The 16,374-nt window shown below is 33.7% G+C and overlaps 1 protein-coding gene across 1 annotated transcript in view; it reads left to right on the top strand.

Moving 5' to 3' along the window:
- Window positions 1-1,274: 1,274 nt before the first annotated feature.
- Window positions 1,275-16,374, top strand: part of LOC132716120 (rho GTPase-activating protein syd-1-like) — a 47,288-nt gene continuing 32,188 nt past the window's right edge. Inside the window, exon 1 of the mRNA XM_060699342.1 lies at window positions 1,275-3,175. Within this exon, the coding sequence (XP_060555325.1) occupies window positions 1,597-3,175 (1,579 nt within the window). The 5' untranslated portion in view covers window positions 1,275-1,596. The remainder of the gene's footprint in view (window positions 3,176-16,374) is intronic.

Below are 16,374 nucleotides of genomic sequence, written 5' to 3'. Positions count from 1 at the left end.
AATACCTATTTTTGCGATCTATGTATAATATATGCTATTGCAGACGAAACCCACTTTAGCAATATTCTGACATTTGAGATCGATGGTTCAGTAAAGAAATTGATAATGATCGACTTAATTATACAGTTCATACTGATAGACTTTTATGAAGAACTTATATCTTACAAAAACGTGCCAAATATTGTTCATGAATATTTGATAGATATCAAAAGACATAACTTTACTATGTTGTTTTAACACACCAGACATGCGGTAATAGGGATTCAGTACTTAATAACCAAAACCACTACTTGTCAATTTACGCGCAGTATTAGTTTTGATTCAGTAATTAAATTTGATAGTAAAAGTACTTTTATATTGGAAGTCAATAAGTACCAGTGCCAGTACTTTGATATTTTCACAATATTTTGCGCACAGTCACACAGTCAAATGAGAAATAAATGTACACATAATATCATATTTTTACAGTTTTTATATCATACATATGTACTGTAAGTTAAAAATATTTGCTGGTTATTCATTTTATGAATTAAATGAATGAATGAATGTATGAATGAATGAATGAATGAATGAATGAATGAATGAATGAAATCGATTGAGGGATTTATTATTGAAATGAAGGCGTAAAAGGGAACAAAATGCTGTTCTAATTAAAGTTATGGTATTTTAATAAGATTGATTTCATGCATTCTTTACTTAACTCGTTAATTAATCAATTAATTAGTTTTTTGTTTAATCATTTCTTCATTCGTGCGTCCGTGCGTCCATTATTTCATTCATTGATTAATTCAGTTCACTTATTCATATCAGTACTTTTAGGAACATCACGCACTCCTTATTTTAAAGTTTATGAAACAAAATTCTGCATATATTTGTAAACGTTCTTTTATCAAATAGTTTTAATATCAACAATACGTATTACATTATAATCAGAAAACCTTGATAATAAAGATCTATTTATTAACGGGTATGATCTTACTTTCTTGATGTATTGTATCGCAAATTGAAACGCTTGTATCGCAAATTGAAACGCTACCTAGGATCTGTTTCGCTTGAACGCTGACAGTTTAAGGGAAATAAATACAGCTAATATTATCGGTGTCGTCGTTCTGGAGTTGTATAAAATTAGTTTATCGTCTGTCACATACATTAAGATATCGATTATCGGTAAAACCCCCAGGTCTGCGACACACACTATCGTCAAATCCCGTAAAGATTTCCTTTTACAAAATGACACATAACGTCAATTCAGTCTGTTTATACAAAACGATTTTTAAGCGCCTGGAAATCCGAATAATGAAAGTGTGTTGTTCGTTTTCAACTACTTACGAGAGGTCGTATATTACTTTTACCCTTTTTTCAGAACAAACGTGTCTAAATTTAGAATATAACTGTCGGCTGCTGATCACTATTGATTATCGGGTGGGTCGCGCGCTGTAACTCGGTGTAAAAGCACCTTAATAACTTTGAAGGGAAACGGAGTCTGTTTTGAGCGTGATATTGATCGAGAAGCGTGATTAATTTAATTCTGTCTCCCAGCAAGCACAAATACGTCTGCTCAAAATATCTTCTGCTACATTTCAGGAAGAAGAGTCCATGGCACAGGGGCCTGGTCGTCAGAACGCGGGCAGGCACAGACATTCTTCACAGCAGGTCAGAGCGAGCAGACGATCTTTGAGCGCAGAAAGCAGGCCATACAAATACGCGACTTATGTGTCAGAACGCGCTCAGTCATCGGCTGGCGAAATAACTGCAGACGAGTCACCGCTGAGACAACCAGGTAGCGAGGAAGAGTTCCAATCTAGTTATGGTGCTAAAAACAGGACTTCCAATCGCAGTGGAGCCCCGGAAATGGGCATAAAAACTATAGAAATGGAAAATTCATCAGTGATTCAAACAGTGGAAATATTTAAACGTCCTGGTCAGACCCTTGGATTTTATATTCGCGAGGGAAATGGTCAGGATCGACAGGAAGGTGTGTTTATTTCTCGTATTCAAGCAGGAACAGTTGCCGAAAGTAATGGATTATTACACATTGGTGACGAGATTATTTCTGTCAATACAGTGGAGGTGGGTAAAATGTCTCTTGACGATGTTGTTATACTTATGTCTATTCCTAGAAAATTGATACTTAAAATTAGATCTAAGAAAAATTGTAATAAGAAAAATGTGTCGTGTCCATCGTTAGCGGTTACAGAAAGAGATGAACCGCCCGTGGTTGTGTTAAAAAGGGGGCATGTTCGGGCGAACTCGGACACTCAGTTAGAAATGACCGAGAAGATGCCGAACATGTTCGAACCTTCGCCTCATTTAGATACGGATTATTTAGGGAAACGTTTAAGTCGCCAAGAACGCTCTACCTCTCAATATGCTAGTATTTTCATATCTCCTCATAAAGCCGAGGCTAAATTGCTAACTGTTGATGATAACAATAGTGACCATTCTAGTGAAGGTTCATTACCGCGCAGTATAGATTCAGGCAGCAAAGAACATTATGCGGGGCATCGTGGATACAGTACTACGATGGTCCCCCCTGAAGATCCATACGGCTACCTCGCTCCAAGCTCATTACCTACGTACACACTGCCACAGAGTGATTCATTAGAGCGCGAATATGGTCGAATGTTCTATAAGGAACAGCAGACACAACAAAAATATTTACCAACTCACCAAAGATCGCCTTCAAAAGGCAGTTCAATATCTCAAACCCCTGCTCGAACTCGGTACTACAGTTCGGACAGTGACCGTGGTGCGTACAGCGACACCTATCAAGCGTTGTCCGAGTGTGGGTACGGGTCTAGAAGTAACTATAGCGACAATGCAAGACGTTATATAGGTGGCTTCAGGGAAATGATACATTCCAAAGCAAAATACGGTGGAAAAGCTCCACGTCCGAGATCTCCCGAGTGTTATAATTCAGATTCTGAGGTTCTGTACACGAGCCCAAGCGGCGGTGCTCTCGCGGCGGACGCTAGGGGGTTCGCTTCGGATTATGAAACGTACGCAGGCGCAATGAGCGACGAAGATCCAGTGTATGCTGTCCCCAAACCGATCTCAACAAGTAGTAGCCAAGAACTTCAGCTACTCCTCCGGAAATTCAATACTCTTTCCCACGAGCTGCAAGCCGAGCAAAACCGGTTGCAGCAGCAGCTTACGGCAAGGGACCGGCCAACAGGTAAGAGCCTTAGTTCTTGAATGATTCATGCACCTGTCAAATGTAAAAGTCCCAAAGTCAAAGTATTCGCTATTCTCCAGGGACGGATGATGGGGTTACAGCTGAATGGTGCATTTATTATATTTGTTAAGTTTAGTGTTATATTTAAATCTCAGTCAGTATTTTTTATCGATCAATACCGTATACACTACTTCCTTTAGATCTTTAAATCACGTTCTGTATTAATTGCTTGAAACTGTTTTATATGTGTAGAAATACTTTCAAGAATGCGTTTAGTGAGCGAGTTATTTACGGTATGTGTGAAGGGTATGTGAGAGGTTTCCTTGTGACTAATTTGATTTTGTAAATGCTTGCTAATACATCACTAACCTTTACTAAAAGTACATGGAGTTGAAATAAGAATACTTTTATATTTCCATTTCAAAATGAAACATAATTTGCGACCTAAATCATAATACTGGTCTTGCATACAGCCTGATAAATTGTTACTAAACTTAAAAGAAGTATATTTTCAAATACAATGCAGTTCAAACTAAAACAGGATATACTTATATTTCCAAAAACATGTTCTTTTAACGTGAATTAAATATGATAATAAGAATGATAATTAATATTCATGATAGTATTAAACAATTCTGTTATTTTCTCATACATGTAAACTAGTATATACTTATATAGTTTGTATGAATAAGATAATGTATTCCATCGATACAACGTGTGTTGCGATTCCTCCGATTCAGAGGGCCTAAATTTGATCGTTTTGCTAAATTTATAAGGATTTTTCATCTTTGTATAATAAATTGGATATGAGCTTCATTTAAGTTTTTATATTCCATTAATTTAACACACTTTTTTACAGTCATTCCTAAAAATGCATTGAAAACTCTCCAATTTTTTTTATCATTTCTTTTGAACCTTTTATTCAACCATGCTTTCCTTTTTTTCTTCTCAACTTGAAACAAATATTTGCTCAATAACAATGGCTGTATAACAAACGAAAAAAGGAAGATATCAAATAAAAAAATAAACTTCAAACGTGAACACACAAACAAAAAACTCGTGCATTGAAACCATCGAATGTAAAAGATAGTTATGGATATTTTGACGATGAAAGCACTATCTGTAAAAAGAATAAAACATACTTTAATGAAATTAGTCATCATTTTACGACACTTAGACATGCAATTTTACAGAGGGAAAGTATTTAATTAAGTTGTTTACAACTGCATCACGTGGCGCGTGGTGAAATGGCGTGTCTATGTAGAAAAGGAGAGCCATTACACGAACAATGTCGAAACATTTTTCCCTTTTTGTAGTGACATAGTTAATATAAACAGTTAAAACCACGCTATATTAGCTTAAATGCACTTGCCCACATTTCATTCTGATATTTAGGGATATTTCTAATTCAGGCACTGATTGAATATCGAACAGTGTAGACCTTAATCAGACGGCAAGGGTGTTCCGGTTGTTCATAGTCTGCATTGATTTAGTTGACACCAGTAGGCTAAAAGTTAAGTTTTGAAAGTGACGTAATAGTGCAATATCTATTTGTAATGCTACGAGTATAGATATTAGAAGTGAAATTCCAGCGTCGGAATTTAAAAAGAAATCATATATGGATTATTAAAAGAATTTGCAATATCGAACAATATAGGTACCAGGCAAATTTAGTTTCAGCTTGGTTTGAAATGGGTGTTTGTAAAGAAATGGAGCATACAACATAACCAATTTACTTGGAATTCGAAGAAAAACATTTACCAAAACATGTCTAATTTCTCTTGTAAAAGGTTTTGCTTGTTGCCTTTACCCTTGTCAACGTTTTAAAGTATTGCCTTTCCGCTTGTAATCGTTTTTCATTTTGCCTTTACGCTTGAAATTATTGCCTTAATTTTGTTCACGTTTTTTTTTTATTTTTGCCTTTGTTCTTGTTAACGTTTATAATTATATTAATCTTGTAAAAGTTTGACATTATTGCCTTCACTCTTGTAAACGTGTTTCATTGTTTCCTTCTCCCTCTTGCGTACAGGTTTTCTTGTTACAGTAGCTAAAAACAGCATTTCCTTCTCGGTGAGACATTTCCTCTCATCAGATAATTAATTCCTAATCAATGTATATAACCTTATACTCCTGGGATACAATTACCACATATAGATCAATGTTTAACCATTGTTAGAGAGCGAAGATGAGTCAGGCAGATGAATTCGCCATTATTCGGCATTTTCCGGTAGAAATCGGTAAATCTCGGGAGATGTGATGACAAAGTGGAACAGTGTACCTTTCACAGAGTTATTGGGAATATGGTATAATTTTAAACCTTTATCAGATCTGGTGCATTATTTGATGCAGCGCGATGTCGGCTGCTTTACTTAACATCGTCTGCTCATTTCAAAGGAGAAGTTATATGAAAATAAGAGAGGGAACTGTGATAGCTATTATATAACATATTATACTTTAAATCTGAAACACGATTTAGTAACTTGCATGTATTTAAAAAAATATTTGTAGACGAAAAATAACTTTTAATAAGCCACGTGACATGCTTTGTAATTAAAATGTGTCTTAAAACACAACCATGATGCCGACGCATTGTAAAAAGCTGTTTAATCAGGTATATTAACAAATTTTATGTTTTGAAAACATATACAAAAGGGAGGTAATGAAAATATAAGAATATAATTTATTTGATTTGTGGACTGTTTTTAAACCTCTGACAAAATTATAGAATAGTTATATAGCAGTTATAGTAAAATAAAAAAAATAAAAAAAAGGCTTTCTTAGAAAAAGCGCTTTAATGTTTCTTTTTTTTTTCTGTAAATATCTAATACTTAAATTTTACGGACCTCTTTATAAATATAATTTGATTTACATAATGTATGTTTTTATGAATTTGGCACCTATAATTATTTCATAAATGCATTAATCAATGCCATGTTATTTGTCAGAAGATCATTATTTCATAACAGCTAGCTTTAAGCCAATGCCAACATGACGCCATGGCTGTACAATGACGTAAACATAATTTATGACATTTTTCCACACATATAGAAACAGTCTTAAAACAGTCTTAAACATGAAAATAATATCAATATTATTCAACGTTAAAGCGATTCTAAAGTATCACAGAAATGTTTTAAATAATTAAATAAAGCGACACTACTTAAAGAACTTGCCCATACCTTTTGAAATTTTACAGTTTTAGTCAATCAATACAACGTACATGGAGGAAAATTAATTTGAAACACATTGTTTATGACGTTACCAAATAAATATCACCTTTTTCTTACATGGAAGTCCACAAAATTGAATATGCATCAAAGTTTGAAAAGGGTCCTGAAGTATTCCTGCAATTAAAAGAAAATATGTCCATTTATTCTATACAATTAACTAGCGAGTAGGTGGTTTTGTGTATACATTTCTCCGGAAACATCCGAAAATACACGACTCGTTTTATAAGGGATAGAAAATCTTACTTTTAATTCGAAAAGTGCAAATTATGTATTTTGCCTGGTCATTAACTAAGATTTTCTTTACAGTTTGATTTTTAATATGCTAAGCTCAACATTTAGATGTTGATATCTAAAATTTCCTAGTTACAGTTAACTAATAAAACATAGTAATGGATCATGATAATTAACTTTTTAAGACTGATTCATCTGATGTAATACCGTTGCCTTATTTATTTATTTATTTTTAGTATATGACAAATACACGGAAAATCGTTCGAAAAGGGTGAGCCCGCTAAAGTATGTTATTATTTAAGCATTATACCAGACGAAAATTGTTCGAAAACCGCGCGCTAAATATTCTATTATATACAGATGACAACTTGATATAAAAATCCTCTCCGAGAGTAACAATTTACGATAGGAAATCAATTTAATATCTATTCTTTATCCATAGCCACACGAAGTTATATGTTCTCTCCTTGACATTTAAATGGGTAAATGGACGCTTTGATTTATACATAAAGAAAGAAATATTACGTTTATTAAGAGGTATTTAGCTAATATTTATAAATTTCTTTACGGTTTTACAAGTGCCAAGCGGTTGTACATGCTGGTTGGCACCGATGCTTTGAATTGATTTAATTATTTAACATGCAAAGAACATAAAGCACAAACAATCGTATAAACGTGCAAGTTACACAAAACATGTATAGTTTCGCATACACACAATTCACACAAAAACGCAAAAAAAGACATATAGTTGAATAAACGCACACGCAAATGTGCAAAGAACTCTCAAACACATATACGTGTTCTTGCATTTATTGATATATAAAGTGATAAGCATTTGTCAGGTGGCATTTGTATACTTCTTTAGACCCATGCCAGCCCGAACTTTCGTGCTCCTGTGGCCAGGCTTAATAATGTTGGTAGCTCAATTTTGAAACTTGATACAGAAATCCTTTAAATTTCTAATGGGATTGTTCAAGATTTAAAGTTGCGCTAATCCATTACACAAATTCACAAGGTTAATGGGTTAACACGCACTTTAAGGACGTATCAAATAACGTGCCAGTTGGAGTTTCTTAAATTTAAAAGTTCATGTAATGTCTCAAATATATATCATAATTATCAAGTTTCTTTTAAATGTCAGTATAGCTGTAAGAACGATTAATCACTTTGTTCAACTTTGTACTGGAGTCGTTGATATTTTCGTTTGTAAGTCATACCAAAACCTACAACGCCCACGATTAAAAAGGAAGTTCAAGGTCGCAGCGCATGCTTTATCTAGAATTATTCTCTACAGTTAAATCTTTTGAATTGTGATGTTCTCGGAATTGATGCAAAATGGTTACAACTCTACATGTTTTGTATATGATTGAAGGAGAGGAATCCCGCGATATAAATAGATTTCCAGGTGAATGAAATGAATGAAATACTGAAAATGTTCCATGTTTTATCCAAAAGCCAAAGTTGTCAGAGGTCGCAGCGGTCGATGATATTAAAGTTGTAAAGGAAAATCCAATATAACATTAACAGAAACTTCGAGGACCATTTTTTTCTGCAAGACAGATTTTCTTAACTCTTCCTTATTGAAATGGATCAATACGGAATGCAAGATTAATTGTTTCTGACTGGTACTCGTGCCACATTCAATTTGTAACAACTAAGATGTCAGATTAAAATCTCTAACATACTGACTTATAAAAGTTTAATTTTCTTACAGCACTCTCTCTGTCTGTGAACGGTTTGAGCGTTTTAATATTTTATACGCAGGGTTACACTTATTTTGGAATTAAATCGCATACCAGTCTTAAAAGTGAAGTCCGCTGTAAAAATGGTAATAACATATGCTTTCTGCTTTATACCACATATACATGTATATTTGCAACGCATTCCTTTACTTTTTGCAGAAGTGGACAAGCGAAAATAGATTTTCATTGTAACTATTATTTATCATATCTCACGTCCATTACAGTACCTGTTTGAAGTGCAATAATTATGTGGGCGCAGGACTTCCGGCGCTTGCCAAATTACTTTTTTTTTGACTCCTGAAATACATTTTTCTAGTTATTTTATACATGCACGAGCATGTTATTGTGACATTAGATTAAACTGGAAGATAAACCTCGCTCTTCCTTTTATAATTTTGCGAAAGTGTGGAATAATAAATCGGAAACCAGGTCCCCTTGAGAAACTTACTAGTTACTTACTTTAAAGTATTCATAATGAAATAAGAAGTTAATTTTAGAAATATACTAGGATTGACAACGTCTTTAAAATATATTGAACACATAAATATAAAGAGGAAATTTCTTTAACAACAATAAAACCAAACGAATCCATTTGAAACTTTTATTCCTCTTGATTAAATAAATATACTCGATTACAAGAAATAGTTTTCTTCTTGTAATAGACAGGTTATTCCCTGGAGACAGCGTACTAAACTACTTTTACGGTTTTCCTAATCTATAGGTTGTAAAAGAAATTGTATCATTTGCATTTTAGGCAGACGTGCTACGTTTCTTATAAATATTTAAGCTTTGCAGACTTAAAGAAATGCTTTTGTCCGGATGGATGCTTTGTCCGAATATTGATCACATTTTGTTAGAAATTACATTTGAATGTAAGAAAATTACTGATTTTCAATTTACTCTGTACCAGTTCTATCAGCATTTTTAACGCGAAGTAAAAAAAGACAAGATCATTGTTGCCAAGATAATAGTTTCTTCTATAATACATCTTATTATAATAAGTTCTATATGTATTAATTTCTGAAAGTTAAGAAATTGTTCCAAAACTCCTTCGACATTGTTTCATTATAAACCTAATTGCTAGATTATTTGCACATGTTCCCTATATATAGATCTAGTTTGCAATACAATGCAATTAAACTAAATTGTTAATTAAAAAGGCACGCACTGAAATATCATAAAAAATCATGATTGCCTATTTACATTATCAACATTATTATAGCACTACACTTTTATCAAACATAATCAAAAACCTATTTGAAAACCACGCGCTTAACGTGCAATTATTCTGAGATGACATTCTTGTACGATATCTTCTCTTGGAGTAACAATTTACGATAGAAAATCGATTTAATATTCTTTTCATCATCTAAAGCTGTGATTTTTGTCCACCAGTATTGATATGGGAATTGGAGAATTTTGATTTATTTATAAAAGAAACTAGAGAAGTTTAAAAAGAGTCATTATTTCCAGATACCGGTGTTTTAGATATGCGTTCACGTGTAACATATTTTTCAAAAAGAAAGACAATTGAAAGACCCTGTCTGCATCAAGTATAACTACTGTCTGTTTGCAATAATCTGATCTGCCTGCTCCGATGTTACTTTCCTCTGCCTGCTCCTTAATTATGTTGCTTTTTTTCTGTCTGCTCTTAATGTAACTTTCATCCACCTACTCCGAATGTTACTTTAGTTTGTCTGCTCCCAATTTTACTCACCCCTACTCTGATTGTTTCCATCCTCTGTCTGCTCATCCACCTGCTACTGTCAAATGTGGCTATCCTCTACTGCTAATGTTACTTTCATCCATCTGCTCCTAGTGTTACTTTCCTCTGCCTACTCTTTATGTTTCTTCCCTCTTATGTGCTCCAAATATCACTTTCTTTTTCCTACTCCCAATGTTACTTTCCTCTATCTGTTCCCAATGTTACGTTCTCTTTCTGCTCCCAATAACATTATACCTGCTTGCTCCTAATGTAACAATCCCCTGTCTTATCCCAATGATGCGATCCTTTGTCTTCTCCCAAATGTAACGTTCTCTGTTTCAAATAATACTGCCCTCTGTTTTCTCTCACTGTAACCATCCTTTGTCTGAGATCCCAGTATTTCTATCCCCTGATACTTGTTCCCAATGTTATACTCCTCTGACTGCTCACCACACTCCTATTCCATGTCTGATCCCAATGTTACTTCCATTTCTCTGTTTCTTACTTTTCTATCCCCTATTTGCTTCCAATGTTGCTGTCATCTGCCTGCTTTCAATTTTACTATCTTCTGCATACTCCAAACGTTTTTTTTTTCTGCCAGCTCCCAATTTTTTTCTATTCTCTGCCCCGCTCCAAAAGTTTTTTTCTTTTCTCTGCCTGCTGCTCTAACTGCTGCCAAAAAGTCTCTACCTGCTCCTTTGCCCGCTCCAAATGTTTTTATTTTTTCTCTGTCTGCTCTTCTGATTGCTCCGAAAAATCCTCTGCCTGGTCCAAATGCTAGTATTCCCTTCTGCACCCATTCTCTTACATGCTGATGTGTTTTAGCTCCTATCCCTTTCGCTGCTTTAATGGAATGAACTATAATTATTTTTTTCGCGTAGTAATTTACAATATAATAACGAGTGTCGTGTATATGGCTTGAGTGAAAGTAACGCGCATTATATTGTCTTCAGGGATATCTTCTTGTCAAATGCAATCTATTTTGAACAGTGGAATGAAATGTACACGGTAATTAAAATATCTAAGGAAGGTAACGCGATAAAAATTAATGGGAATTTCATGACAAATAATGTACGGAAATGTGTATTTAATTATTTTCGCCTACATTAAAATGTTTGAAAACTATTTTTGAAATTTATTTTAATGGTTTTTGAATTTTAAAAATTATTAAATGTAATGAACGAGGAATTTATTTTTAAACCCTGTACGACATGAGCAGACTGAGTGTAGATCTATAACATTGATTATATTTTTTGTTTTAAGAGAATCATTCTAAACTTGAAGTTGATTGAGCATTATAATTTTTTGTAATCATTAAATGTTGGGGTATGTTTGTATTTTGTTTTTATGGGTTTTCGCTCCATGTTCTAGACTTTTGTGTGGGGAGTTGGGTTGGTTTTCCTAATATGCGTTTTGCCCTTTATTTTGTTTCTCTTCATTTGTTTGTTAATATATGTTTGATATGTTTGTTTTTTCTTCTCTTTCGTGGGTTTTCTGTTTGTTTGTATTTTTGTTATTTGCCTGTTGTCTTAGAGTTTTTGTTGTTGTTGATTTTAATATTGGTTTTATGTATTAAATGTACTGTAAGTATTTGTCTTGATTAAGTTAATATACTTACACTGTCTAGAGATGTTTCTTGTCTGCGCAGACATCTTATTTCCCAGGAGACTTCTGTAAAATAATTTATATCGCCTCCTCGTATACTTTATCATTTAAGTATTTTCTGAAATCATCTATCTTTCTTCACCAAAAATTTGCAAGCTTTCATAATTTCCTTTTGGAGAAAGTTACGATTTTGATTTTTCTATGGTTTTTATGATATTTTAGTAGACAAGAAGTGACGTGTATTTTATTATAATTAAAATAACTTCGATTAAACTATAGGGCTTGCAATTACGTTTCTTTTGGTATTTACGATTTTACCCGATGTTAATCGACATTCAACGATCCAATAGAGCTCGTGATCGTTAAGACGAATTCGGAAATTTCGAACTGTTTTAACTCGACAAGTTTTACACTCTGTCGTAATTGCAAACCCTAAGTGATGCACGTTCTATGTCATTGTCATTTAGAGCAATGAGCATCATATAAAATTATATGAAATGTATACAATGTAATATTATATTCATTCAACAAATGCATTCCACTTTTGATCGTTCTATGTTTAGAACAACGAGCGTCATATATGAAATATATACAATGTAATATTATATTCATTCAACAAATGCATTCCACTCACAGGGTTCCTTTTGATATAAAATTCATCTGTAATTAATTCCTAATCACTGTGTAGAATCCGATACTCTCTAGCTGTTTAGTGTCGCTGTTAAAATCAATGTCATTTCAATGATAGTGGTATGAATGAGTCAGACATCTGTATGGACCAATTCATCATCATTCTGTAACTCCCGACGGACAAAATTGCGATACAATTTACAGTTTATCTAGAACAATATTAACATTAAAGTAATACTCCCATCACAGTTTCAGGAAAATAAGATACATTACGGAACATTTCGGCACTTTCCGTGTCTTTTAAAGATTTAATGAAACATTTTATATGACTAAGAGCAACAAGTAGTCTTTGTCAGCCAAACGCTTTGTAAATGTATATAATGTGAAATAAGGAGAAAAACGAAGTTATCCGAATTTAAACGATCTGTAAATGGATGAGGTATTTTTTTTAATTCAGGAAAATTGTAAAATGCAAAATTTTGTGCAATTAAACGATTGTGTGTCCTATGGACCCGTTTATTTTGTAATTTAAAGCAATTTATAATTTATGTACTATTTTAATGTATCATGCATGACCTTCAGCTTACCACACAATAAAAAACGTAGTATGACGTCATGTTGTTAGGTAGTTCTTGTCACAGGTGCTGCCGATATCATAATTTCTTTCAATGTACTATTTTACCGGCTAATTAACAGACTGTTATGTCCAATAACATTGTTTTTTATTCTTTGTACTTCAAAGTGCAATGATAAAAAGAAAAATGATGTTTATAGCAAAGCACACAAAAACACGTTATTTGAGCCGCGCCATGACAAAACCAACATAATGGGTTTGCGACCAGCATGGATCCAGACCAGCATGCGCATCCGCGCAGTCTGATCAGGATCCATGCCGTTCGCTATCAGTTTCTCTTCTTGCTATAGGGTTTGTAAGCGAACAGCATGGATCCTGATCAGATTGCGCGGATGCGCAGACTGGTCTGGATCCATGCTGGTCGCAAACGTAAATTATGTTGGTTTTGTCGTGACGCGGCTCATTTATTGCACATGCGTGTTGACACAATGCGAGATAATTCGTTATTTTTCAAACGTTGCATCAAGCGTACAATAGATATGGCTAGCAATTCAGTTGCATTTACTGGAAGAGAAGTTTTGTTAATATTTTATTTTTCTGTTATAAAAGATATAAATTTTTAAACAGTTGCTTTGCAAAAAAGTTAACAATGAGTTCCCATGATTGCCCTGACTTTACTGCTGCATTAATTTGAAATTTCCCTTTTGTGTATCAAATTATCTTGTTTCTGTTTGATCATCAAAGGCTCAGTTTACCATTTTTGTATTTTCTGATCGCAAGATCAGTAAATACATAGCTAACATTCACGGTCTAACACAAAATTTCCTAACAGACCTAACAACGCAAAGTAGTTCTCACTCAAAACTGCTTAAAAACCAGTAATTTAAAAGACAGAATAATTTTAATGTAGGCATTTAACGAATTACAGTGCATTGAAAGTTCAGATTAGTCAATAGAAATATGAGGTAACAATCACAAATTTCGCGGATGAATATCATTTTAATCAATGAAAATGCTATTTTAAGCTATGTCGATTACTGAATACTCCAGGGCGTGGTACACAAATAAATCTGACTGCCGAGTAGTGGAATATATACATGTCTGACTGTTTATCGTGAACAAAATACCTCGAAATTGATAAGGATTACAAACACGAAATGGAAATTCTCAATTTAGAATTACAATGTATTTGTTTTTATTCATATTACGTATTACTTCACCGTGGTGCAGGGGTATCGCGCTCGTATCGCGCTCGTTTAGGGTGTGAGAGGCCTAAGGTTCAAATCCTAGTCGAGGCAACTTTTTTTTTGAAGTGTCTTTTTTAAGGAAGTAGCCACGATATGCAAGGATAAAGTGTGGCTGTCATAAAAAATGATTTCTGATGCAACTCTAGTCATGCAAAATTCCATATGTATCAATCTCAAACTGTTATAGAAAAAAATCTTAACGCAGTCGCTGCGTAAGATGAATTATAGTATATAAAAATAAACTTATATAGGAAAATACATACAGATAGTCATTGCAAAGATCAGAAAATACCACAGAGCTTGCAGCCCTTTGATTATACTATATATATTTTTGTATTTTTTGTCGTCGTTGTTATTGGTGGTGTTTAGTTGTTGTTTTAGGTATCCTGATAGTATGTTAGTGCCTTATTTTACATACGTCTTGCCCTTAAAAGCGTTAATTGTAAAAAAATGAAAATTTGAAATCTTCTTTAGTTTCGAAATACTTTGTCTTAAGAAGTACATTTTCTCCATCGCATTTAAAAGAAACAACTATGTAATCAAATTCCATTTCTTATAAAACCAAATTATGTTCTTTTTTTTAAGATTTGTGTTCCTTTATAATCAAATTTCTTTGATTTTTCTTGTTGAACATATTCACTTCCTTATTACTGTATTATCTAAAATTCATTGTTTCGAATTTTCATGCTTCGTCAATGTACATGCTTTAACCCCTTCCACGCTTTATGTCTTGAATTAAATTGACCATCTTTCAATTCAGACAAATTATATTCAAGCAAAAAAAATCAAAATAAGAACTGAATGCATAGTGAACAGTTCAGGCCTTATAAATAGTACTGTAGTGCACGTTGATCTCGTGCAATGCTCACGTACCTACCGGCACTCTGAAAGTTAAATGAGCCGCGTCACGACAAAACCAAAATAGTGCGTTTGCGTTTGCGACCATGCTTTTCGTAATCAGTTTCTCTACTTGTAACAGGTTTGGTAAGCGATCAGCATGGATCCTGATCAGACTGCACTGATGCGCAGACTGGTCTGGATCCATGCTGGTCGCAAACGCACTATGTTGGTTTTGTCGAGACGCGGCTCAAATATTTATTCTCATCTTTAAAGCGCAGTGCATCAAGTTGGCTTGAACTATATTTAATGAGAACTATTTTCTCTTTATTTAAATAATTTATCAGTCGAACTGAGTGTTTGACATGACCTAAGATTGATATTGCAGTAATGAGATCCTTGGGGATGTGAGCAGTACACAAAAACTGAATTACTCAGTTTTTCAATTATCTTGAAATTTGTTCTCCTGGATAAGGTGAATTCAGGCAGGAAGGAAAATGAAAAAAAAATGAAAGAAAGAATGAATGAATGAATGAATGAATGAATGAAGGAAAGAAAGAAAGAAAGAAAGAAAGAAAGAAAGAAAGAAAGAAAGAAAGAAAGAAGGAAAGAAAGAAGGAAAGAAATGAGGTAGTTTTGCTCAGGAAAAGAGTTTGTATATCAGGGAGAAAGAAGGAAAAACAAACAAACAAAGCTAGAAAGAAGGAAGATAATAGGAAGTTTTCAGAAGGAAAATATTCATCTATCAAAGAAAGATAGAAAGAAAGAAAGACAAACAAACAAACAAAGCTAGAAAGAAGGAAGAAAGAAAATTAAAAGACTCAAAATAATTATTAAGAGGCATTTTACTGACCTGGAATTTTTCAAAAGGTAAAGGAGCACGTGAATAAAGTCTTAAAACTGAGCGTTCTTGTATTTCATAGAAACCTGTAAAATTACACTAAAGAGACTTTTCCGGTCCAACTAACAAATCTAGATTAGTGAATCAATAGCTGCCGCCAGATTGATTGTTTAAGAGCAGTGCTTTGTCACGTTCAATTAATATGTGTGTCGTACGATATGTTGACTTTGTAGCTTGATTCAATTTTAATGTAAGTGGGAGTCATTGACATTCTGGAAATATGGCTACTGGGCATCGAAAGGTATATTGGCCTAGTGACTTTAATTCTGTTTTAAGATAGTTTACGTTGGGATGATCCGAAATGAAATATATATATAGCGTGCATCGTAATTAAACATGCAGAACTATTTGGGTTGGGATCTTTGGTGTATATGGGAAGAGTATGTGAACATTGTTGTTTCATGAAGTTTTTTATATTTAAGGGCCATATTTGAGCCGAAAAATCGACAATCAATTAGGGTATAGCTATGTACTCACAAGTAACATAAGCCGATGGA

Source organism: Ruditapes philippinarum, unplaced genomic scaffold, assembly GCF_026571515.1.
Source record: "Ruditapes philippinarum isolate M1 unplaced genomic scaffold, ASM2657151v2 ctg1482_1_1_1_1, whole genome shotgun sequence".
Classification (NCBI taxonomy): Eukaryota; Metazoa; Mollusca; class Bivalvia; order Venerida; family Veneridae; genus Ruditapes; species Ruditapes philippinarum.
The sequence above is the reverse complement of the archived record's forward strand: the minus strand, read 5'-3'. Positions and strand labels throughout refer to the sequence as shown.